The sequence below is a fragment of the Carcharodon carcharias genome, chromosome 4 (genome assembly GCF_017639515.1).
Source record: "Carcharodon carcharias isolate sCarCar2 chromosome 4, sCarCar2.pri, whole genome shotgun sequence".
Classification (NCBI taxonomy): Eukaryota; Metazoa; Chordata; class Chondrichthyes; order Lamniformes; family Lamnidae; genus Carcharodon; species Carcharodon carcharias.
Window position 1 is genome coordinate 64,082,230 of NC_054470.1, and position 26,410 is coordinate 64,108,639.

Below are 26,410 nucleotides of genomic sequence, written 5' to 3' on the forward strand. Positions count from 1 at the left end.
TCTCCCACTTAGCTCTGAGACACTACCTCATCATCCATTTGTAAATCCTCTTATCAACATTTCACAGGATGTTCACTTCCGTCAATGAACTCTGCACAAAACATCATCCCGATCCAATTTGTTTATTTCACAGGATTAAAATCTCAATGGAAAAGATATATAACAGGCAGCTGATCCGATATCACCTGTTTTACAATATTGCCCAAAGTCAAAAGGAAGTTCTAACGAAAGGTCATCAGCCCAAAATGTTAACTTTGTTTCTCTCCCCACAGATATTTCCAGCATTTTCTGTTTTTTTACTTCCAATTTACTGTAATGTTGAGTCATACTGCACATTGTCGAGCATTATATTCTGACTCCTGTAATCGACTGCAATTAGGAGTTTTTATCATTTACCATCGCCTGACAACACCCTCCCTCAGCTCATCTGCTGCTGAAACCCTCACCTTTGCTACCTCTAGACTTGACAATTCTAGCACTCTCCTAGTTTCCTGTCTTTCACTCTCTATAAACTTGAGCTCATCCAAAATCCTGCAGCATGTGTCCAAGCCCGCACCAAGTCCCATTCGCCAATCACCCCTGTGCTCACTGTTTAGCAATGCTTCAGTTTTAAAATTCTCATCCTGTTTTCAATCCCTCCGTGACCTAATCCCTTCCCACCTCTGTAACCTCCAGTCCTATAATCCTCCATGATAACTGCACTCCTCCAATTCTGGCCTCTTGCACATCCCTGATTTTAATCGCTCCACCACTAGCAGCCACGTCTTCAGTTGCTCAGACCCTAAGCTCCTTAAACCTCTCAGCTTTTCTATCCCTTAAGACCCTGCTTAAAATTGACCTCTTTGAGCAAGGTGACCAAAAATTGTCATAATATCTCATGTGGCTCAATTTCAAATTTTGTTTGATAACAGTCCGGTGAAGTGTCTTTTCAATATTTTACTACATTAAAGGTGCTATAGAAATGCAAGTTGTTGTTGTGATAAAAATCTTCACTGCAATTAAAACACACGGGTGTAATTTTTATTAAAAATGTAAATATTTTATTTTTTTTGAATGTAGTACATTTTGAACCTTCTAATAAGTATTAGCCTTGAAGCAGTAATGCTATTGTAATAACTTAACCAGCTTCTCAAAGCTCATCTGGACTAACCTCATTAAAAAATTACAGTATTTTGATTCTATGGCTTGAATATACTGACCATTTTTTCCCCCCAAAATTAACTTGTGGTAACAACTTAAAACTTACTAAAAATAATTTCATGTCTGTGATATTTCCTATGTAACTTTAAAAAAATACTTAATCAAAAAATTTCTAGAACTACCTGTGTACAGCATACTGTACTTCCCCCATGGTACAGGCAGCAAACAGAGTCACTGCATATTAACACAGTTTCTGGCCATAAAGGCACATTAGTTTGTTTAGGGCAAGGTCAACTATCAGCACTAACCCTCAACAGTGGAACGTCTGCAATGGAGTCATTTGAAAATCTAACCTGGGAGAGAAATTACATTTTTTTTTTAGTCTTAGTGTTCTTGGCTCACAAAATGAAGTGTTGTTGCCAGGGATGCAGGATCACTTCCCCTTAATCACTACAGTGGCCGATGATAGTAAAGGAAAGCAAACATAATAACCACACTATCACAGCTCTTCCAAAACATGGACAGTTTCCAGAAAAATCCATAATTTACATGCTTCACCCATAGGAATACAGTGTTATACTTTTCCCATGTTGTTTGTCGGGTCTTACACTGGAGAGTAGTGCCTTCTGTTGAATTATAGCAACAATATCACCATTCCTTACCTTGAGGGAGGGGAAGAGAGTCAGGAGACAAGGTTGATCAGTAAATCTACTTCTGCTCTCTTCTCCGGTCTCCTTTTAGGACTGAGCACTGCTTTAACAGCAACTCAACAAAGTCACACTTACTTTAACAGATCTATTAGACCATGTGGGGGGAAAATGCCTTTGCAAGCTATCGTCAATAACTAACATTGAATACAAAAAAATATAATGTAGCAGGTCAATTTGAAAATAAGACTGCAACATTCTTCTCAAGTTTTCCGTTAATTTGCAGGCCGCAGTTTGCAAAAATCAACAATATGAGGGAAAATGTTAATAAGTGTAGACCTCCTGGTGGTTAATTTCATCTGTGCATTGTGTTTCCTCCAGTTTATTCCTCCAGTCCAATTTCCAAAGTCACTGAAGCTTCTGCTCTAAGACTGCTGTCTGGTGAAAAGAATTCTGCAGCATATCCATATGGGGGCTAGTAAGGAGAGACTTGAAAGATGGAAGTGGACTGATCATCTTATCATGGTGCCTTTCTAAAGCAGCAGAGACAGTTGTGTATATAGGTGGAATGTCAGCATTACAATCAACAGGAGCTGTGCAGAGCACATGTGACATGCTTGGCACTGCATCAGGGATTGCAATGGCAGTTGTGAAAGAGGGTATCGTAGAGGGCACTGATCCACCCAACCGAACATCAGATTGAGTCATGTCCAGAAAGCTGCTGTTTCCCATGATCAAGCGATCATTCTCCATCTCTCGGGGTAAAAAGTCCTTCAGAAGCTTCGGGGAGGCATGCTCTTTGTCGATCTGCACTCGGATCTCCTCTTTGTGAACTGTTCTAATGTGCTTCTTTAGGTTACTGGGATGACGGCAGCGCTTTCCACATACCTAGTGTAAAACCAGAATACTGCAGGTGAATGCAAGATTATTGTAGAGGAGTGTGGCACAGCAGGGAATGCAGGAACATGGCAGGGAGTGCAGTAATAATGCAAGTGAACACAGATTACTGCTAGTGATATAGAAATACAGCAGGGAATACAGGAAGGAGATTACGGAGATAGGAGTGAGGCCATGGAGGCATATGAAAACAAGAATGAGAATTTTTAAATCAAGACATTTCTTGACTGGGAGCCAATGTAGGTCAGTGAGCACAGATTATTACAGGGGATACAAGAATACTGCATATGATACAGAATTGGCAACTAATAACATTTCCCTTTTCTACAATTACATTTTGTAAGAAATAAGGATTTTTCAGTTTTTGATCAGTTAAAGCCTCTTGGAAACTAGCTTTTTCCTTTTAAACCACAGATAATTGAGTCCCAGTTGTGGATGTTGAAGGTCAATCATCTCAGCCTCAGGACCTCGCTACACAAGTTCCTCAGGGTAGTGTCCTAGGCCCAACCAACCATCTTCAGCTGCTTCATCAATGACCTTCCTCCCAACATAAAGGTCAGAAGTGGGGATGTTCACCAAGAACTGCACTGTGTTCAATACCATTTCAGTACCATCCTCAGATATCGAAGGAGTCCATGCCCACATGTAGCAAGATCTGAACAACATCCAGGCTTGGAATGATGAGTGGCAAGTAACATTTGTGCTACGCAAGTGCCAGGCAATGACCATATCCAACAGGAGAGAATCTAACCATCTCTTCTCGAGATCAGTAGCATTACCATCACCGACTCCCCCACCAACACCATCCTGGGTGTTACCATTGACCAAAACCTTAACTGGACATGCCGCAAATACTGTGGCTACAAAAGCAGGTCAGCGGCTTGGAATTCTGGAAAGGGTAACTCACCTACTGGTTCCCCAAAGCCTGTCTAGCATATACAAGGTACAAGTCAGAAGGGTAATGGAATACTCTCCACTTGCCTGGATGAGTACAGCTCAACACCATTCAGGACAACGCAACTTGCTTGATTGGCACCACATCTACCACCTTACACATCCACTCCCTCCACCACTGACACACAGTGGCAGCAGTGTGTACCATCTATAAGATCACTGCAGCAACTCACCCAGGCTTCCATGACAGCACATTCCAAACCCGTGACTTCTACCACCTAGAAAGAGAATGGCAGCAGATGCATGGGAACACCACCGCCTGCAAACTCCCTTCCAAGCACACACCAGTCCTGACTTGGAACTCTATCACTGTTCCTTCAATATTGCTACGTCAACTCCTGGAATTCCCTCCCTAAAAGCACTGTGGGTATACCTACACCACGTGGGCTGCAGCAATTCAAGAAGGTGACTCACCACCACCACCTTCTCAAGGGCAATTATGGATGGGCAGTAAATGCTACTTGGCCAGCGATGCTCACATTCCATTAATGAATGAAGAAAAGGAGCAAAGCAGCGAGAGACATGATTTAGTCCATAAAAAGGAAAGAGGGAAAAGTCCATCAGTCCTTAGAATGCTTACTCTATCTAATGCAACCTCCTGCTACACATTCCCAAATCTCCGGGAATGCTAACCCCTGAGGGAGGCAAATAAACAGGGAGAATGTCAGGAAAAATTGATGATTCCTCCATAACTTCCTATGACAAACAAGCAAATTCCAGCAGACAATAGTAACATATCAATAGATATACCTAACAACACCCCCACCCACCTTCCTATGTAATCCCAATATCCTAAGGAACTCTAACTGGGAGTATGAAAGGCCATCACCTTCCAGTCAGCTGGTGCCAAAGGTCACAGGCTTCCCACCATTTTATCCCCAACAATCTTCTGCAGCCTTGTCTGCAAATAATTCATCCACCATCCTCTTTGGTTTAAAAAAACCTATAGTTATTTTTGAAATGAAGGTTGTCGGTGTATATGGTATGACACATAAAATCACAGCAACATTTTCACAGCAACATTCTACCTAATTTATTAGCTCAGTCACATTCATCACATTGCACAAGCTGAAAAGCGTGGAAGTATTTGTGAGACACTGGCCAGTTTGTACCAGTTTTCTCAGCTACTCATCCCACTCATGGAGTGGGATTATTTTCTCTTGTTAGACTGACTCCAATTCAATTTAGTTCCTCAAAATAGAAAGCCTGAGTTAGGAATCAGGAATTCTAGCTCACAAAAAGACATTGATTATCCTCTACGTGGGGTTGATAATCCAGAGAAGAGGATATATCACTAGATACTGCAGTGATAATTCACGCCATCTCAGTCAGAACTTCATACAGATTAATTTATTTCAATCAAAAGGTACAAAGGGAGATGTTCAAGTCCAGAATAAACTATTATTCAGAACAACAAACAAATTTGCACTAATAAAGCGTATTCACATTCACAGGACTACCAAAAGCACTTTCTAACCAACTGTGTACTTTTGATGTGTGTTCACTGTTATGCAGGTAAACACACAGCCAATTTGTGCATACCACGTTCCCACAAATAGCAGTGAAGTAAATGACTAGACAATCATTTTGGTGATGCTGGTTAACAGATAAATGTTGGTCAGGACACAGAGAACTTTCTTTTCCTCTTTGATAAGTACCAGGGGATTTTTTACGTCCATCTGAACAGGTAAATGGGTTCTCGATTTAACATTATATTCAAAAGACAATACAACATTCCCTCAGTGGTGCATTTAAGATGCATCTCAACTCAAGTGCTCAAGTCTCAAGTGGGGCTTGAACCCATAACCTTGTGACTCACCGAGCCTAGGCAAAGATTAACTCTGTTTCATGTACTGGGTGAGTTTTCTCATTTACAAACCAGACTATTTTCATTACAAACCAACATATGTCAGATATTTCACTGATGTATAAAACGATCACCAGAATTCACTGCAGATGGTTTTATCTTTGAAAAAAATACCTTGGCTAAATGATTTGCCAGAGCCCCTGAAGACTCACTGACGCCCAGTTTGAGTTCTGCCAGGGCCACTCAGCTCCTGACCTCATTACAGCCTTGGTTCAAACATAGACAAAAGAGCTGAACTCCTGAGGTGAGGTGAGAGTGACTGTCCTTGATATCAAGGCTGCATTTGACTGAACGTGGCATCAAGGAGCCCTAGCAAAACTGGAGTCAATGGGAATCGGGGGAGAACTCTCCACTGGTTGGAGTCTGTAGTAATCTGAGATGTAATATAACTTTAAGACGAATAACGTAATGTAAGGTCGCATGATCTTATTGTCCAATGGCAGAGTAGCACAGACTACCTCTATGTAAAAGAGTCTTGAGTTAGTCACTGATGAGTGAAGACATAGTTTTATGTTGTGAGCACACAAGTGTAGCTGCAGAGTTTATTCTAACAACAACCTCCTGATGTTGTGTCTCTGTATCGACTTGGTCACCCCGAACAAAGCATGCAACTCGATCCTTTAGCCCCAACAAACCAAGGGCACTGGACCCAACAAACTGGCGAAGAGAGTAAAAGCACGAAAAATCACAGACAAAACGAAGTAAAAAGTGAGAAAAACAAAGGAAACAAAAAGAACCAAAACTGGGCCGTACCTCACATGGTAGTTGTAAGTTAGAGACAATTTCCTTATGAGTGTCGAATTAATTCGTTAAGAGATGCCGCAATTTGGAAGAGTAGAGCCATTCGATCCAACCTCGGACGACTGGTCTCACTATGTTGAACGCCTCGCGTTCTTCTTCCAGGCGAACAACATTGCGGGGAAGAAGAGGCGCGTGATCCTTCTGTCCACGTGTGGGAGTAAGACATACGGATTAATTCGAAATCTGTTGGCGCCCAGTGCCCCAGACTCCAAAAGTTTTGATGATTTAATGAACCTGGTAAAGAATCATTACTAGCCCAAGCCGTCGGTGACCATACAAAGGTTTAAGTTCAGCTCAAGAATTAGAGCTGTGGGGTAGACAGTCGCGTCTTATGTGGTGCATCTGAAGCAATTAACTGAATACTGTGAGCACGGTACTGCAATCAATGATACGCTCAGAGATAGTTTGGCATGCTGTATAAATGAAAATGCAATTCAGAGGAGATTGTTGGCCAAAACAAATCTAGATTTCCTGAAGGCATTAGAAATCACTCTTGCAATGAAAGATGCAGTGTGAGATTCAGAAGCCATTCAAGGAGTGCAAAATGGTGCCATCTTCCATGTTGGGCAGGGAGCTTCAACCAAAAAGAGCGGGAAAGTGCAGAGCTTTGTTCCAAAGCGAGAAGCAGCCAGCGCTAGCAGACACATTAAAAAGGAAAACAGCAGAAAAATCATGACATCAGAGTAACAGAGATGGAAGTAGTAATGAAACACAATTTTAAAAGATTGAATGTTTCTTCTGCCATCGATGTGAACACCTCATGAGAAATTGTAAAAATAGAATCAGGCAGACTTTCAAACAAAGGCAAAAACCCAATGAGATAAACAGCGTTGAAAAGCCTGAAGTAATAGATGCTGATATCTATTCGCTATATAATTTAAAGGCAGGAAAAATGGAGCCTATCTATATGACCATGAGAATGAACGAGAAGCCTATCAGAACGGAGGGGGACACTGGTGCAACCACAGCAGTGATCGGAAAGCATACTTTTCAATACTTGAATCATGGAGAATGTAAGCCGAATTTAGAAGAAACTGTTGAAAAATTAAAGGCTTACAGAAAACATACAAGTCAAGAACGTGTGTGAAGTCACAGTAAACTATGAGATTACCCTTGATGGTGGTAGCAGGCGAGGGACCTAGTGTCCTCGGACAATACTGGCTGAAAGAAATTAAATTGGAATGGAATGAAATCTTCCATCTAAGAACTAATGGACTTTCACAGCTACAACAGGAATATGTCTCAGTTTTCAAGGAAGAATTTGGAAAAATTGAAGGGCTACAAGCAAAAATTAATGTAGATCCTGAGGCAACACCAAGATTCATGAAGGCAAGACCAGTACGTTATGCAATGCAAGATAAGGCAGGCGCAGAACTGGACAGATCAGAAAAGTGTTACAACCAGCACAATTTTCAGAGTGGGCAGCACCAATTGTACCTTTTTCAAACCTGACCTATGCTTTAGAATATGCGGGGATTATAGATTAAAAGACAATAAAGTGGCCAAATTGGTTAGACACCCCATATCTAACATTGAAGATATATACACTAAAATGGCAGGTGGAAAGGCTTACACGAAGTTAGATTCGAGTCATGCCTACCAGCAACTGGAATTAGAGAGGACATCCCGAAAGTTTGTCACCATAAATACACATAAAGGATTGTATCAATATACCCATTTACCATTTGGCGTATCTTCTGCTTCTGCCATATTCTAAAAAAACCATGGAAAGTTTGTTACAGGGATTGATTGCCCCATGCTGTAGTTTATTTGGATGACATTCTCGTGACTGGACTCACAGAGAAGGAACATTTGATGAACCTGCAGGAAGTTCTGAAATGTTTTTCACAGGCCAGAGTGAGATTGAGAAAGGAAAAATGCACATTCCAGGCTAAAGAGGTAACTTACCTAGGTCACAAGGTCAATTCACAAGGCCTACATCCACTTGAAGAAAAAATGAAAGCAATTAAAGAAGCCCCACAACCAAAGAGTACATCCAAATTGAAATCATTCTTGGTGATGATTAACTACTATGGACACTTTTTGCCTAATTTATCGACAGAAGTGACACCATTATATTGTTTGCTCAAGAGAAATCATGGCAAACACCGTAAGAAGAAGCTTTCACAAAAGTGAAGAAGTTGTTGCAGTCATCTACACTTCTAGTACATTTTGATCCAAAGAAAGGGTTGATATTAACATGTGAATTCATCAGCTTATGGAGTTGAAGCGGTGCTTTCTCATCGAACGCATGATGGATCAGGACGACCCATAGGTTATGTGTCGAGAACACTTAGCACTGCAGAGAAAAAGTACTCACAAATTGAAAAAGAAGGCCTGGTGATCATTTTCTGTGCTAAAAAGTTTTGTCAATATGTTCAAGGTTGTCACTTAACTATCATAACAGACCATAAGCCATTATTAGGGCTATTCAGTGAAGACAAGGCTATACCCCCTATAGCCTTGGCAAGAGTACAAAGATGGATGTTGATCTTGGCAGCATATGAGTATACTTTTATTCATAGACCCGGAAGTCAAATTGCAAATGCAGATACATTCAGTCGTTTATCCTTGCAGATAAAAGTTGAGGATGTTCCAATTCCTCAGCAATACGTCCTGACCTTTCTGGACTCAACACCGATATGTGCTAAACAAATTAAAGATTGGACGAACTGAGACCGAGTCTTATTCAAAGTGAGAAATCAAGTTTTTTATGGTTGGTCAAAAACAAAGAATTTGAGGAAACTGTATTTCCAGGGAAGGTACGAGATAACCAGTCAAGAAGGTATTTTATTGTGGGGAGCTCATGTAACTATTCCTCTGAAAGGACCAAAACCATCATTTATCTGAACTTCACAGTGCACATCCCAGAATTTCTAAACTGAAGGCAACAGCAATATGTGGTGGCTGGGAATGGGTGGAGAAATAGAAAACCTAGTAAGAAGTTGTGTGCAGTGTCAACAAGTACAAAAATTACCTGCAACAGTCCCATTACACCCCTGGGAATGGTTAGGAAGCTCATGGGTATTTGTACACATCGATTATGTGGGACCTTTTATGGGAACGATGTTTCTTCTTATCACAGACGTATTCTAAACGGATGGATATATAAGAATTAAGGTCACCCACCTCTTCAGCAACGATAGACAAGCTATGACAAAGCTTCGCTATAAATGGATTACCTGAAGTGCTAGTATCAGATAATGGAACAATATTCACAAGTGCTGAATTTAACCGATTTACAAGCCTCAATGGTATTTTATTGTGGTTCATGCGAAAACATCTCCGTACCATCCTTCTTCAAATGCACTTGCTGAAAGCGCAGTTCAGACGTTCAAAGCTGGTATAAAGAAAATGGCTGGCGATTCGATAGCTACTAAATTAGCATGATTTCTATTCCACTACTGAACCACCCCTCATTCGACAACAGGTGTCACACCTGCTGAACTGTTGATAAAGTGCCGTCTCCGATCGAGACTAAGCCTAATTATGCCAAATTTGGCGGGGGTGGGGGGAGGGGGGGTGTGTATGTGTGTGTATGTGTGTGTGTGTGAGAGATGGGAAAGTAGAAAGAAGGCAGAAAAATCAAAAAATGGGACATGATGTTCACAGTCAGGACACAATATTTAATGTAGGAGAGAAGGTATTTGAGAAAAATTTTAGAGAAGGACCAGCATGGTTGTTTGGTGAACTAAGTGTTGTAATGGACCTCTTTCCTACCATGTGAAAGTTGAAGATTGAATAATAATAAGACATGTGGATCACATACAAAGTGGAGAAGCCAAATATCCAAAAGTGATTACACCAAAGCTCGAGACTGAATCAACATTTCCTGTTGAAATAACTCAACCAAGTACAAATGTCTTCGAAGGGCCAACTGTAACTGAAAGAGTCGAAGAAACAAATTTACCAGTACCTGCTATAGAACCTGAAGCTTAGATGACTTCAGTAAGGGAATCTCCAAAGCAAACTTCAGGAGCTGTAGAGCTGAGATCTTCTACATGCATAAGGAAACCCCCAGAGAGACTGACTTTGTAAATAATTGAACTGTGTACATAACTTGATGTACTGAAAAATTGTAAATTTTTCAGTAAAGGGGGAGGGATGTAGTAATCTGAGATGTAATATACCTTTAAGACGAGTATTGTACTGTAACATCACATGATCTTACTGTCCAATAGCAGAATAGCACGGGCTACCTCTATGTGAGAGAATCTTGAGTTAGTCACTGATGAGTGAAGACAGGGTTTTGTGTTGTGAGCACACAAGTATAGTTGTAGAGTTTAGTTTGTAAATAAACATGTGTTTATTCTAACAATGACCTCCTGATGTTCTCTGTCTCTGTACAGGTTCTGTCACACCAAACAAAGTGTGCAATCCAGATCCCTTAGCCCCAACAAACCAAGGGTACTGGATCCAACAGTCATACCTAGCACTAGGAAGATGGTTAGGGTTGTCAGAGGTCAATCATCTCAGCTCCAGGACATCACTGCAAGAGTTCCTCAGGGTAGTGTCCTCGGCCCAACCATCTTCAGCTGCTTCATCAAGAACCATCCTTCCATCATAAGGTCAGAAGTGGGATGTTCACTGATGATTGCAGAATATTCAGCACCATTTGCGACTCCTCAAATACTGAAGCAGTCCACGTTCAAAGGCAGCAAGACCCGGATAATATCAAGGCTTGGGCTGACAAGTGGCAAGTCATATTCGTGCCACACGAGTGCCAGGCAATAACCACCTCCAACAAGAGAGAATCTAACCATCGCCACTTGACGTTCAATGGCATTACCATCACTGAATCCCCCTCTATTAACATCCTGGGGGTGACCATTGACCAGAAACTGAACTAAAGTAGCCATATAAATACTGTGGCTACAAGAGCAGGTCAAAGGCTAGGAATCCTGCAATGAATAACTCACCTCCTGACTCCCCAAAGCCTGACCACCATCTACAAGGCACAAGTCAGGAGTGTGATGGAATACTTCTCAATTGCCTTGATGAGTGCAGCTCCCACAACATTCAAGAAGCTTGACACCATCCAGGACAAAGCTGCCCGCTTGATTGACACCAAATCCATGTTCATTCCCTCCAGCACAGTTGCACAGTAGCAGCAATGTGTACCATCTACAGGATACACTGCAGGAATTCACCAAACTCCTTAGACAGCACCTTCCAAACCCACAATCACTACCATCTATAAGGACAAGGGCAGCTAGGGATGGGCAATAAATGCTGGCCCAGCCAGCAAATGTGAATGTATTAAAAAGAAACCTTGCAACTTGAGCGCAGTTCCTGACTAGCTGTGTGTATTTTAATTCTCACCATGATACCAACTAAATGAAATTACTTTCACTACTTGTAATTCATGGTTCCACTCTCTTGCTGGTAGGTGTATAGGATTAATTTATCCTAATATGGACAATATTTGTTACAATGAGACAGCGCCATGGTCACCAGCATATCCTACATTATAATGATCAGCTATTCCAAAAGTACTGGTGTGCAGGGGAACAACAAAATTTATGTCTCAGAGAGACATAATTCAAAATATATAAAGAACAGTGAAGACTATCAGGACAGCCACAGTCATCAGATAAAATATAACTAGATCGAATTAAAGCGAGTGTCATCACAACCCATCAACAAAGAACAGCTCCACCATGAAAACCAGGATTTAGACTGTTCAACAATAAAAAGGATTCAGCCCACATCAATTTTTCTCTCGTAAGAATGAGGACCCACCATTCAATGGTTAGCTAGGGACAGTTCAAGTATTTTCCGATTTTTCTTCACCACAGCCATGTTTTAATTTAATTTGTCTTAAATTTAATTTTTAGGAGATCTCAGCTAGGCCAGAGGCATGTTGATTAGAGTGATAGTACCTTGGGCTTGCGAAACTGGTGGGGAGGCATAGGCATGAGTGAGGATTTAAGAAAGGAGGCCACCAGAGTTTCTGAAAGTGACTGCTATCCAGTTTTTTCTCTTTATTGGCCCCAAGTTTTTTTCTGTCTTTTTTTGCCTGTCCATATTACCTGACTGCAAAAGGACAGAGACATGTCGGTGGATTGGGCAGATGAAGTTCAATGCAGAGAAGTATAAAGTGATTCATTTTGGCAGGAAGAACATGGAGAGACAGTATAAAATAAAGGGAGAAATGCTAAAGGAGGTGCAGGAACAGAGGGACCTTGTTGTATATGTACATAAGTCATTGAAGATGGCAGGACATGTTGAGAGAACAGTTAACAAAGCATATAGTATCTTATGCATTGAGTACAAGAGTAAAGGGGTCATGTTGAATTTGTATAAGACACTAGTTAGGCCTCATCTGGGGTACTGCATCCAATTCTGGGCACCATACTTGAGGAGAGATGTGAAGGCATTGGCTAGAGTACAGAGGAGGTTCACAAGAATGATTCCAGGGATAAAAAACTGTAGCTATGAGATAAATTGGAGAGGTTGGGGCTGTTCATCTTCGAGAAAAGAAGCTTGAGGAGACTTGATAGACGTATTCAAGATCCTGAGGGGTATGCAGAGGGTAAATAATGACAAATTGTTCCCACTCAAGACAGCATCAAGAACTAGAGGGCACAAATTCAAAATAATTGGCAAAAGCAGTAAAAGTGATGAGAGGAAAAAAAATTTTCACCCAGAGGGTGGTTGGAGAATGGAATGAACTTCCTGAAAGGCTGGTGGAGGCAGGTTCGATCGAGGTATTCAAAAGGGAATTGGATTGCTGTCTGCAACGGAAGAATATGCAAGGTTACGGGAATAAGGCAGGGGAGTGGGACTGGGTAGAACGCTCTTTCAGAGAGCCAGTGCAGACTCGATGGACCAAATGGCCTCCTTCTGCACCGTAAAGATTCTGTGGTTTTGTGGATATTAAACATCTGGTCATGATGCTTCAGCTATCATGAGAATGGGGCAGTCTTGATGGACCAGCTGGACTTTTTCCTGCCTGTCGTTTTTGTATGTTGGTATGTGTCAGTTTTATTTAGTGTTACAACTAAGCCCTAATACTGATGTGATATATACAAAGTTTCATACGGATTGTATAAATGTCAGCAATATATAATCACCATCCCTCAGCATTTTGTGTTGACATTAAACCTTCAGCACTGCTATTAAGGAAGAAGGATCCTTTGCTACCAAATATAAACACCATTGATACAAGAAGAGGAAAAGAAACTTCAGAAATACAGGTTACATTTTAGAATTCCCATCTATATGGTTCCCCTAAAAGTTCAATGATTTGATCCAGCAAATGCTGAGCCATACAGACCAACAGAGCCCAGGCTCATTGCTGGTCCCTGATGCGTTCAGTGATTTTCGGGGGACCTGGGAGCCAGAGACGATGATCTTTCACTTCTCGTAAGCTGGATTCAAGTTCAGCTCAGGCCAAAAGTTTCCTCAAGTCTGAATAAAATGTGATTAGTGCTGTCTCTATCCAGTTTGAGTGGGCATGGACCTACAGTACAAAAATCTCACCCATTCAGATCTAATTGGCAACTTCAGTCAGACACAGGACATAGGCCAAATTATGAGAAAAAACATACTTCAGTAATAATGAGTGGTCTGAGAAAGGGTCCAATCAGCAGTCGAATGAGTTTAATCTGGATCCAGCTGTCTTCTACCTGATGAGGAAGGGTCTAATGATGGCACTTGTTACGTACACAACCCCAATCTGCTTTAGAAAAAGGTGAATTATCAGCGCATTTACACAAACCCCACCTGCAATAAACCATCACAATTATACAAACCCCACCTGCAATCAACCATCACTGTTATAGTTATATGGTTTCAAACAGTGCTTACTCGACACTGATAAGGCAGCTCCCCTGTGTGGGTCCATGTGTGCCTCTTCAGCTCAGACAAGCGATAAAATGCCTGTAGACAAAACTTGCACTGGAACTTCTTAATGCCACTGTGAACCGAAAGGAGAAGAAAGAAATGATAGCAATAATTAAGTCATCCATCTTTCTTAGGCATAAGGAGTTCAATGATCTAAAATAACCCCAACAAGGCAACAGGAACACGTGTATGCCATTCAGTCATTTGGACTTGTTTGCTCATTCTATTGGATCATGGCTGCTCAGTTTCTCAACTCCACTTACCCACCTTAATCTATATTCCTTGAGGGCCTTCCCTGACAAATATATAGTAATCTCTCAGTATTGAATGTTTCAACAAACCCAATAGCTTTTCTGTGAAAAATGCTCCCTGATTTCACTCCTAAATAGCCTGTTCCAATCTTAAAAGACTGTGTCGCCTTGTTCTTAATTCCCCACCAAAAGAAATAATTTCTTCATATCTACCCTTTCAAATCTCTATAATTTTCTAGGTGTTGTTTAGATAAATCCTCAACCTTCTAAATTCAAAGGAATACATCCCAGGTTTATGCAAAGTGTCCTTGTAATTTAACAATTTAGCTATCAGCTCTGGCTCAGTGGTAGAAATCTCATTCCTGAGAGAGTAGGCTGTGGATTTAATTCCCATGCCCAATACTTGAATACAAAATCTAGGTTGATACTTCACTGTAAGCACTGAAAGAATACTGCACTGTCGGAAGTACCTTCTTTTGGCTGAGACTAAGGCCCTGTCTGCCCATGTCCTGGTCAATATTTATCCCTCAACCAATATCGTTAAAACAGATTATCTGGCCATCTAACAGCGCAGTTTGTGACATCTTGCTGCACACAAATTGGCTGCCCTATTCCTACAACAGTGAATATACTTTAAAACTCCTTAACTTGTTGTAGAGTACTTTGGGACATTCAGAAATTGTGAAAGGTCCTCCATAAATGTAAGTTTTCTTTCAACTCTCTTGATTTTGCCAAGCCTAAAGCTGACTGCAAGTCACCCACTGCCCACCCCCAAGGAACCCCACTTCTTTGATGCTTTACCTGCAGAAAATCTTGTGGCTCTTGTAGTGTTTCACAGCCTGACCACAGAATTCACACAGCTGCACCAGGGGTGGTTTGCCCTTTGATGCTTCCATATGCTTCACACGGATGTGCTGGGTTAGATCATCTGAAAGTTATTTTAAACTCCTGTTAATGAAGTGCAATGTGGCCATTTAGATTTCAGTGTATTTAGTGCAGCATAAGCACACAAAAACACAGGAACTTCAAAATCAGTTGCCGCCATCCCTTGCACGTCCTGTGCACAGCACCAAACATCTCGCAGCCACTGAAGCTTGCTGGGGTATTGTTTCAAGGATGCTAACAGCCCTCCATTAGCTCACAAAAGTGGACACTTTGTGACTTCAGACAGCTAACACTGGCATGCTATTCAACTGGGGAAAGTGACAGTACCCCGTCTTCACAAACATTCATATAGGAGGTTTTTTCAAAATTAATTATTGTGGGTATGTGGGTGCCACTGGCAAGGCAGAATTTACTTCCCACCCCTAGTTAGTTTTGATACAACTCCGTGGCATGCTAGGTCATTTCAGAGGGCAGAGCTCTGGAGAAAAGTCATATGGACTCAAAACATTAACTCTGTTTCTCTCTCCACAGATGCTGCCAGACCAGCTGAGTATTTCCGGCATTTTCTGTTTTTATTTGCTTCATTTCTCCACTCCCTGGCCCAGCAGCACTGAGCCTAATTGCCTGAGTCAACAGAGAACGGAATCCAAAATCACGGCCTTATCAATACTTCACTGGCTACAGCCTTGACCCACTGAGCCATTGGAGGGTAGCAAAAACAACGTGCAGCATTCATTTTAAAAACTGATAACGCCCCATCAAAATAAATCTTTTATTTTATACATGTTTAACATTTTGAACTATTTTTTCTAATACATAATAATTTGATGAATGTTTATGCAAGATTCTGCAAGAATGACGATCGCATTAAAATATGATTAATCATAAAACACACAACTCAGAACATGAGCACAATGGAAGGAGCAATATGCAGTTCTTTATATCATGTTTGAGAAGACTTTTTAGCAACACAACCCAATTCAAAAATTATTGCACTGTGGACTCAAAACTGTTTCATTCACCCATTCTATAAAATGGACTCACAGCAATCATCGGAAACTAGTTTCATAAAATGACAAGAGAAAGAAATTTCTGACACTGAAGTGACTCTTCAAACTCCAGGGAAGTGTAAAGGTCTGGCTCTAGGAAAAAACAAAGGCCAGAGATAGCAATCATCAGCTGGCACTGGATTATTTACAGTGTAGGTGTTCAAACATTCTAAATATCCATTCTATATTCTAATTAGTTGTATTTCATGGATCTTCGAGGCCATAGATTCCCACTTAGATGTCAGCTGTGGGTCAGTGGCCGCACTCCCACCTCCAATAGAGAAAGCCCATCCCAGGGTCTTGAGCACATAATCAAGGTTGACTTTTCAGTGCAGTAATAAGGGAAGGCTGTACAGTCAGATTGCACTCCTAATCACTACATGTGACTCAGTTCAATTTTATCGCCCTTTTAATAAAAATCTATCAATCCCAGATTCAAAATTAACAACTGACCAAGCATCAACTGCCATGTATGGAGGATAATTCCAAGCTTCTACCACCCTTTGCATGTTGAAATGGTTTCTAACTTCACTTCTTGAAAGGTCTAGCTCTAATTTTTAGGCTGCGTCGCCTGGTCCAACCAACGGAACTAGTTTCTCTCTAACCACCCCATCGGCTCCCCTTAATAATTTGAAAATTTCAACCAAATCACACCTTAACCTTCTAAATTCCAGGGAATACACCACAAGTTTGTGTAATCTTGTTTCATAATTTAACCTTTGGAGTCTTGGTATCAGTTTGGTAAATCTAAGCCGCGCTCCCTCTAAGGTGTGGTGCCCAGAACTGATCACAGTACTCCAGATGTGGTCTAACCCAGGCTTTTGTGTACCTGTAACATAACTTCTACCCCTAACCCTTTGTGCCCAAGTCCTGACTGATATTCTATTGGCCTTTCTTATTTTTTCTTGTACCTGTCCATGACATTTTAATGATCTGTGTACATGGATGTCCAAGTCTCTTTGAACCTCCACTGTTTCCAGCTTTTCACCATTAAGAAAGTACCCTCTTCTATCCTTTCTAGGTCCAAAGTAGGTGACTTCACATTTTGTCTATGTTGAAACCAATTTGCCACAGTTTTGCTATCAATGTTGCTTTGTAAATCTGTTGGATTTGAAGTAGAAGCATACCGGACTGTATTCCAAAGTCCCCTTATGCATGCCAGTGTTAAGGCCTTTAAGTCTTGAATTGCACAGAAGAATTTAAGGAAGGTTTTATAGCACAGTTACAGCCAAAATCATCTGCTTAAAGGGGAGGGTGTGAAATTCAACTTCAGCAGTGTCATAAAACAATTGGTAGATCAGGTAGATCAGATGTTAGCTGCTACAAGGCCTTTATGCAGAAGTAGGGATGTGGCCAAATGAATTTTGTCAACTATAACTGTGGAGAGGCATCCCAAACAATGAAACAATATTGAAAATGTGCTGCAGTACCAGAGCCATGTAGCCCTGAAGAGCTGAAGGTCTTCAATTCTCAAGCCACAGCCTGTGTGGAACACAGTGTAGTGACATGAAAAGAAGGAGACAGTTACTTTACACCCTGTCCAATCTTCTTTAGAACTGAAGTCAATAGAAAATAAATGCAGGCTGGTGAACGATGGGCAATCCATCTATAAGACTGAATTTCACCTCTCAAGGTATTTAAGTGGATTTTCAACACAGCGATGGGCTGAGGTGTGAAATATAATTGTAGTTCCACCAGATGATGATCAAAGAACACATTCACCTGAAAATAATCGAGCTGCCGGCCACTCGCACTTACTTTTCACCTTGTATGCCTTGTCACACAGACTGCATTGATGGGGCCTGGCATCTCCATGGTACGCCACATGGTCACGCAGCTTTTCCATGGATTTGAGTTGTTTCCCACACTGGTCGCACTGATATAACTTCTTGCTGTGGTGAGTTTTCTGGTGCTGGCTTAGCTGGCAACTAGAGAAACAGTCACATCCAATTAGCCACTTTGTTAACCTTTAGTACATCTCCTGACAAAAAAAATACACAGTTGCTCAGGGTGCTTAAGGCAGCCAGGAAACTTCAGCTAGGCCTGTGCAAAATCAACTGCTCTTGAACGAATCAGAGATAGACAACTGAGGTCTGCATAGAAGAAGAGAGCAGGAAAGAGAGAATGGTAGAAGGTTTGGTCTCAAAATCGCCACAAAGGTACAACAGCTGACTGCAACCAAGTTTTCTCTACTCAGTATGGAGAGATGGTGCCGTAGTGGCAATGTCACTGGACAGGCAACCAAGAGGTCCAGGGTAATGCTCTGAGGATACAGGTTCAAATTCCACCATGGCATAGAATTTAAATTCAATTAAGTTTTAAAAGTCTGGAATTGAAAGCTAGTTTCAGTAATGGTAACCGTAAAACTATCAATTGTCATAAAAAACCCAAGTGGCTCACTAAGGTCCTTTATGGAAGGAAATCTGCCAGCCTTCCCTGGTCTGGCCGACATGTGGCTCCAGGCCCACAGTAATGTGGTTGACTCAACTGCTCTCAAAAAGGGCAATTCGGGATGGGCAACAAATGTTGGCCTCGTTAGCAACGCTCACATCCGATGAATAAAAAGAGTACTAGAAAGCACATCTATGCTGACAAACTCTGTCCCACCCCCAACATTAGGGTTAGTGGTTCTTGGACAAGTCACGTGGCAGGTTACTAGAAGGCTGCAAGAAAATTTACATCCTTCTATGATTTAAGGGCCTTTAAAACGTCTCCAATTTACTTTCTTTTTCATGTTTTTTCCTCTCCTGAAAAAGAGAATATACACCAATTATTTTTCCACTCTTCCACATATTTATCTTGTATCAGTTAAATAAATAAAAAGCCCACTAATATTGCAACTAACCAATTCACATTTGTTATTGAAGTTTTATCTGTTTACAGTTCTAAAATCACTTTTTATCCAAGGACTTCCATTTAAACAGCAACTTCAACATAGAATTATGCAGGTCAGTAATGATGGGTGTAATGGGTGGATAGGATTTGGTGCAGGATAGAATATGGGCAGCAGAATTTTGGGTGAATAGAAGTTTACATAGGGTGGAGAATCAGTGGCTGGTCCGGAGAATAGTGGAATACAATCATAAGAACGGTTACAGCACAGGAGGAGCTCATACATCCAACATGTCCATGCCAGCTCTCTGGAAGAACGCAGCTAGTCCCACTTCCCACCCTTTCCCTGTAGCTCTGCAATTTTTTCTCTTCAGATGGTCATCCAATAGTCAAGACAGAAGGTGGCAGAGATAATGGATGAGGGCTTCAATGGCAGGGGCCAAGAAGGGTGATACCACGTAAACAATCTCTTTGATGCAGGGGGTATGGGGTTGGAATCTCAGCTGGAGGTAGAGCAGGACAGGGATTGCAAACCATCTAATACAGCCCAATATAGTGGCCGGGGCTAAAGATATCTTTCCAGTATTTGGTGGAGGTAACTGTGGCTTTTATTCTGTCATGGGGTGTGGGTGCTGCTGGTTAGGACAGCATTTATTATTCATCCCTAATTTCCCTTGAGAAGTAGTGATGAGTTGCCTTCTTGAATCACTGCAATCCATGTGCTGTAGGAACACCCACAGTGCTGTTAGGAAGGGAGTTCCAGGATTTTGACCCAACGACAGTGAAGGATTGGCAATATAGTTCCAAGTTACGACGATGCATGGCTTGGAGGGGAACTTGCAGGTGGTGGTGTTCTCATGTATCGCTTGCTCTTGCCATTCTAGCTGGTAGAGATTGCAGGTTTGGAAGGTGTTGTCGAAGCAGCCTGGGTGAGTTGCTGCAGTGCATCTTGTAGACGGTACACACTGCTGCCACTGTAGGTTAGTGATGGAGTGAGTGAATGGGGTGCCAATCAAGCGTGCTGCTTTGTCCTGAATGCCGTCAAGCTTTTTGAATGCTGCTGGAGCTGCACTCAACCAGACAAGTAGAGAGTATTCCATTAAACTCCTGATTTGTGCTTGTAAATGGTGGACAGGCTTTGAGGAGTCAGGTGGTGAGTTACCTGCCAAAGAATTCCCAGCCTCTGAACTGCTCTTGTAGCCACAGTATTTATATGGCTAGTCTAGTTCAGTTTCTGGCCAATGGTAACCCCCATGATGTTGACATAAGGGGATTCAGTGATGTCAGGGGAAATGGTTAAATTTTCTCTTGTTGGAGATAAGTTGTTGCCTGGCACCTATGCTGCCACTTATCAGCTCAAGCCTGAATGTTGTACAGGTCTTGCTGCATATGTTAGTGGACTGCTTCAGTATCTGAGGAGTTGCAAACGGTGCTAAACATCGTAGCAAAAATTCCCACTTCTAACCTTATAATGGAGGGAAGGCCATTGATGAAGTAGCTGAGGAACCCTGAGGAACCCCTGCAGCGATGTCTTGGGACTGAGATGATTGACCAACAACCACAACCATCTTCCTTTTGTGCTAGGTATGACTCCAACCAGCGGAGAGTTTTCCACCCTCATTCCCACTGACTCCAGTTTTGCTAGGGCTCCTTGATGCCACACTCAGTCAAATGTGGCCTTGATGTCAAGGGCAGTCACTCTCACCTTGGGATTTCAACTCTTCTGTCCATGCTTGAACAAAGCCTTTAATGAGGTTAGGAGCTGAGTGGCCCTGACAGAACCCAAACTGAGCATCAGTGAGTAGGTTCTTGCTAAGTAAGTGCCACTTGATAGCAATGTCAATGACCCTTTCCATCACTTTACTGATGATCAAGGGTAGAATGATGGGATGATGATTGGCCAGGTTGGATTTGTGCCGTTTTTCATGGACAAGACATACCTGGGCAATTTTCTACACTGCCAGGTAGATGCTAGTGTTGCAGCTGTACTGAAACAGCTTAGCTAGTTCTGGAGCACAAGTCTTCAGTACTATTGCCAGGATGTTGTCAGGGACTGTAGCTTTTGCAGTATGCAGTTCCTTCAGCCATCTCTTGATATCATGTGGAGTGAATTAAATTGGCTGAAAACTGGCACCTTCGATGTTGGGAACCTCCTGAGAAGGCCGAGGTGGATCATCCACTCAGCACTTCTGGTTGAAGATGGATGCAAATGCTTCAGCCATGTCTTTTGCACTGATGTCCCATAATTGAGGATGGGGATATATGTGGAGCCTCCTCTTCCTGTTAGATGTTTAAATGTCCACCACCATTCATGCCTGGATGTGACAGGACTGCAGAGCTTAGATCTGATCTGTTGGTTGTGGGATCGCTTAGCTCTGTCTATCACTTGCTGCTTCCACTGTTTGGCACGCAAGTAGTCCTGTGTTATAGCTTCACCAGACTGACACCACATTTTTAGGTATGCCTGGTGCTGCTCCTGGCATGCCCTCCTGCACTCTTCATTGAACCAAGGTTGAACCCCAGGCTTAATGGTAATGGTAGAGTGGGGATATGCCAGGTCATGTGGTTAGATTGTGGTTGAGTACAATTCTGTTGCTGCTGATGGCCCACAATGCCTCATGGATGCCCAGTCTTGAGTTGCTAGATATGTTCGAAATCTATCCCATTTAGCACAGTGGTAGTGCCACTCAGCACGATGGAGGATATCCTCAATGTGAAGACAGGACTTCATCTCTACAAGGACTGCGCGTTGGTCACACCTACCGCTACTGCAGATTGGTGAGTTCACGGTTTTTCCATCTTGTCAGTTACCTCACCACTTGCTGCAGACCCAGTCTAGCAGCTATGTCATTTAGGACTCGGCCAGTAGTGATGCTACTGAGCCACTCTTGGTGATGGACACTGAAATTTCCCATCAAAAATAGGGGAGACCTTCAGTGCTTCCTCTAAATGGTGTTCAACAGAGTACTTATTCATCAGCTGTGGCGGGTGTTAAGTGGTAATCAGCAAGAGATTCCTTGCCCATGTTTGACTTGATGCCATGAGATTTCATGGGGTCTGGAGTCAATGTTGAGGACTCCCAGGGTGACTTCCTCCCAACTGTATACCACTGTGTTGCCACCTCTGGTGGGTCTGTCCAGTTGGTGGGACAGGACATACCCAGGGATGGTGATGGTGATGTCTGGGAGATTGTACGGTATGATTCCGTGAGTATGACTGTGTCCCGATTTTGGCACAAGCCCCCAGATGTAAGTAAGGTCGACACTGCAAGGTCGACAGGACTGGGTTTGCCGTTGTCATTTCCTATGTCGATGCCGGGTGGTCCATCTGGTTTTGTTCCTTTTTGTAGACTTCGTAGTGGTTTTATATGTGAGTGGCTTGCTAAGCCATTTCAGAGGGCTGGTAAGAGACAACCACACTGCTGTGGATCTGGAGGTCACATGTAGGCCAGACCAGGTAAGGATGGCAGATTTCCTTCCCTCAAGAGGGTTAGTGAACCAGATGGGTTTTAATGACAATCGATTCAGTGTCACTATCACTGACTAGCTTTTAATTCCAGATTTTTATTAATTGAACTTAAATTCCACCAGTTGCCATTGATTTGAACCCACATCCCCAGAGTATTAGCCTGGGCCTTCTGGATTACTAGTCCAGTGACAATGCCACTATGCCACCACCTCCCTACTGTAGCTTCTGCAAGAATTAGTTCAGACAACCAGGCTTGACAACACAGAGGCAATGGAGGGGTTGAGAAAGGCGGTAATGAGATAAAGGGTTTGGTGTTGACCGCGTTATACGTGGAATCACATCATCTTCAAATGTTGGCAAGGAGTAGCATATAGATGAGGAAGACGAGTACTCCCAAGGTGACAATTCAGGTATAGGTGAGAAGCCATTGCTGGAAAACCCCTGTAGAACCAAATGAAAACAATCCTATCAAATGGGACAATAATGGGAAGTTAAAAGCAAAATACTGTGGTTGCTGGAAATCTGAAATAAAAACAGAAAATGCTGGAAAAACTCAGCAAGTCTAACAGCATCTGTGGAGAGAAAAACAGTGCTCTGAAGAAGAGTCATATGGACTCGAGACATTAACTCTGTTTTTCTCTCCAATAATGGGAAGATATTGGACAAGGATGGTGTTACCAATTGTGTGAAAATTCAGTTGCAGAGAAGTTGATGAGGAGGTATAATACAACACGTTTACAGAGGATCTCGTTCATAACTTTGGTTAGGGCCGTTTTAGTGCTGTAGAATAGATGTTAGCCGGTCTGGAGGGATTGAAACAGGTAATTGTGGGACAGGCACATTGTTGTGCCTGTGTGTGTGCGTGTGTAAGTCTGCACATTCTCCTGTGCCAATGTTCCCTACCTCTTTTCTATAAAAAAACACAAGGTTCAAAGGACAGACTCAAGATGCAGACCAGAATTAAAAAGGGAATTTGGGGTACACTAAAATAACTATAGACGGCTATCACGATAATGTAGTAATTATGTTATTGGAATCATGTTCAGAGAACATGAGTTCAAACTCCACGATGGCGGTTTGAGAAGCTGAAATTGGTATTTTTTTAAATCTGAAAATAAAAAAAACTGGTATCTGTAGAAGAGGATGTTGGATTGTTATAAAAACCCATCTCTTTCACTAATTTAGAGAAGGGAACCTGACATCCTTAACAAAAACAGAATTACCTGGAAAAACTCAGCAGGTCTGGCAGCATCGGCGGAGAAGAAAAGAGTTGACGTTTCGAGTCCTCATGACCCTTCAGCAGAACTGGGTGAATCCAAGGAGAGGGGTGAAATATAAGCTGGTTTAAGTTTTTTTTGGGGGTGGGGGGAGAAGTGGAGGGGGGTGGTGTGGTTGTAGGGACAAGCAAGCAGTGATAGGAGCAGATAATCAACAGATGTCACAGACAAAAGAACAAAAGAACACAGAGGTGTTGAAGTTGGTGCCTGACATCCTTACCTAGTCTAGCCTCCATGTGACTCCACCTCACATCAACATACATGGTTGACTTTTAATGGTACTTTAAAATCACTCATTTGTAACAAACTGCCTTAAGAAGGTGGTCCACCACCATCCTGGCAAAAAATTCCAGTGATGCCTAAATTCTAGCATGAATTTTTTTTAAAATGCTCACTAGCTGCACATCACAATACAGCTTATCAATATTGGGAGCAACAGGTAGAGTGCTGTGATAACCCAGGATTCTGTACAAGCTGTAACTCACCTGTAACTGAACAATTTCTCACAAACATCACATCTGAAGGACCCCTCACCAGTGGAAACCTGATGGGAAAGGTAGCGTGTATATGGCAGCAGCTTCTTACAACCTTCACATCTCACTCGTTTTCTTTCCAGAATGTCATCTCCATCTCCTGAAAGGCCTTCTGTCATTAATGCAGAATCCTTCCCCGGTTTCCTCCTCGACCTTTTTGGCCTGCTACAATGTGTCGCTAGAGAGCATTCCACATTCAAAGATGGCAAAGCATTGTTGCTATTTCTGGCATTATCATGCATATCACACCTTGAGTCTCTCTCCTCCAAAGGGATATTCGCTATTTCAGGCACAGCCTTTCTCGGAGACCCACTTATTCTAACTTTAGTCCATTGACATGGAGCCTTACAATTCTCGGATTTGGCCACAGTCTCTTGCTTCTCCTTCCTCCCATTGACATGAATTAGTCTGGTCTTTGGATGCTGAGATTTTCTGCTAGAAGCAATTGCCCTAGCTAACCTGGCAGTCTGCAATCGAGTTTTAATTTTGGCCAGGCATGCACTGTGCACCTTTCTGCTAACAACTAATTCATTGTTCATATCAGCCTTACACTGTGGACTCAACATCTGTACAGAATTATCCTCCTTCATTCTCTTAAGCAACTCCAGGTCTTCTAAATCTAATCCCACCTCTTGTTTTTTCACAAGAACATTCTTTACTTTACAGACCTCTTTGCCTGATCCTTGGCCATTCCCATTTATTCCACTGTTCTCCATGTGATGTTTTACTGGTACACAAACATTTAGACTCTGAGCAGCTGAAAGGAAGTCACGCATGTGACAACCTGGGACCTGAGAAGTATAAAAAAACTCTAACAAATGGCTAAAGCCCTCCAAGCTGACTGTGTCCAGGACAACTGTGCACTCCTGGTTATTCTTGCTCAGGGTTGTGTAGAAGTAGCTGCTGCATGCAGACAAGATGTTCTTGTGAGCATGAAAAGTCTTTCCCTCTACGACAACTGCAATATCACAAAACAAACCCATAGTTCGCTGTTCGTGAAGTTTCTGAAGAATTGCTTGACAGTGATTGTAACATTCCTTAATACAGGAAGGATTATCCATTTTCTCCAAAAGATTCAACAGATATGCACTTGCGTCAAGACTTAAAAGGAGACGCCAAAGTTAGACCAAAGGTTATCCTCAAATCAAGCACTGTGCACACTTAAAAAGTCTGAAGTTTGTAGTAATCCATGGTCCAATATGTTCCTCAGAGAAAACTGCTTGTCCTCAACCTGTGTGCTGAAAACAAACCATTGAAAGTGGTCATTGAAATTATAAGCAGGAGTTATTACTCTAAATTCAACAGGAGAGACATGACCTCCTTAGTTTTATGTTTGCACCTACTTACAACAACTACTTGCATTTATATAGCATTTTTAACATTGTAAAACAGCACAAGTTGCTCCATAGGAGTATTAGCAAAAAAATCTGACATTGAGCCACATAAGGAGATAAGGCAGATAACCAAAAATATAGCTTTTAAGAGAAAAGAAGTAGCGAGGTGGCGAGGTTTAACAAGGGAATTGCTGACTTTCAGGCCATGGAAGCTGAAGGGGCGGCCAGCAATAGCACAGCAATTTAAAGAGTTGGGCAGTGCTACAGAGGTGGAAATAGAGAGTCTTAGTGATGGTGCAGATATGTAGTTGGAAGTTCATCTTGGAGTTAAATATGACAGCAAAGTTGCCAGCAATCCTGTTCGGTCTCAAGAATGTAGCCAAGGAATCAGAGGAATCAAAGGCAAAGAAATGGAGTTTGTGGCAGGACAGAAAATAATGACAAAAAATAAAAAATACCTGGAAAAACTCAGCAGGTCTGGCAGCATCGGCGGAGAAGAGTACAGTTGACGTCTCGAGTCCTCAACAGAACTAAGTAAAAATAGGAGAGGGGTGAAATATAAGCTGATGTAAGGTGGAGGGGAGGTTGGTTGTAGGGACAAGTGATGGAGGAGATAACCAAAACATG

The 26,410-nt window shown here is 42.1% G+C and overlaps 1 protein-coding gene across 10 annotated transcripts in view; it reads right to left on the minus strand.

Moving 5' to 3' along the window:
* Positions 1–1,017: 1,017 nt before the first annotated feature.
* LOC121277027 (zinc finger and BTB domain-containing protein 41-like) overlaps positions 1,018–26,410 on the minus strand; it is a 71,374-nt gene continuing 45,981 nt past the window's right edge. For 4 of the 10 annotated variants that reach the window (XM_041185916.1, XM_041185915.1, XM_041185917.1 and 1 more), the window contains 5 exons: positions 24,402–25,687; positions 18,098–18,267; positions 15,207–15,333; positions 14,119–14,227; positions 1,018–2,675 (listed from right to left, as the gene is read on the minus strand). In XM_041185916.1, coding sequence (XP_041041850.1) covers positions 2,196–2,675; positions 14,119–14,227; positions 15,207–15,333; positions 18,098–18,267; positions 24,402–25,510 — 1,995 coding nt within the window. In that variant the 5' untranslated portion in view covers positions 25,511–25,687 and the 3' untranslated portion in view covers positions 1,018–2,195. Of the gene's footprint in view, positions 2,676–6,258; positions 6,448–9,283; positions 9,399–13,859; positions 13,988–14,118; positions 14,228–15,206; positions 15,334–18,097; positions 18,268–24,401; positions 25,688–26,410 lie in introns of those variants that run through there. The other 6 variants (XM_041185920.1, XR_005942788.1, XR_005942786.1 and 3 more) reach the window with 6 other exon arrangements.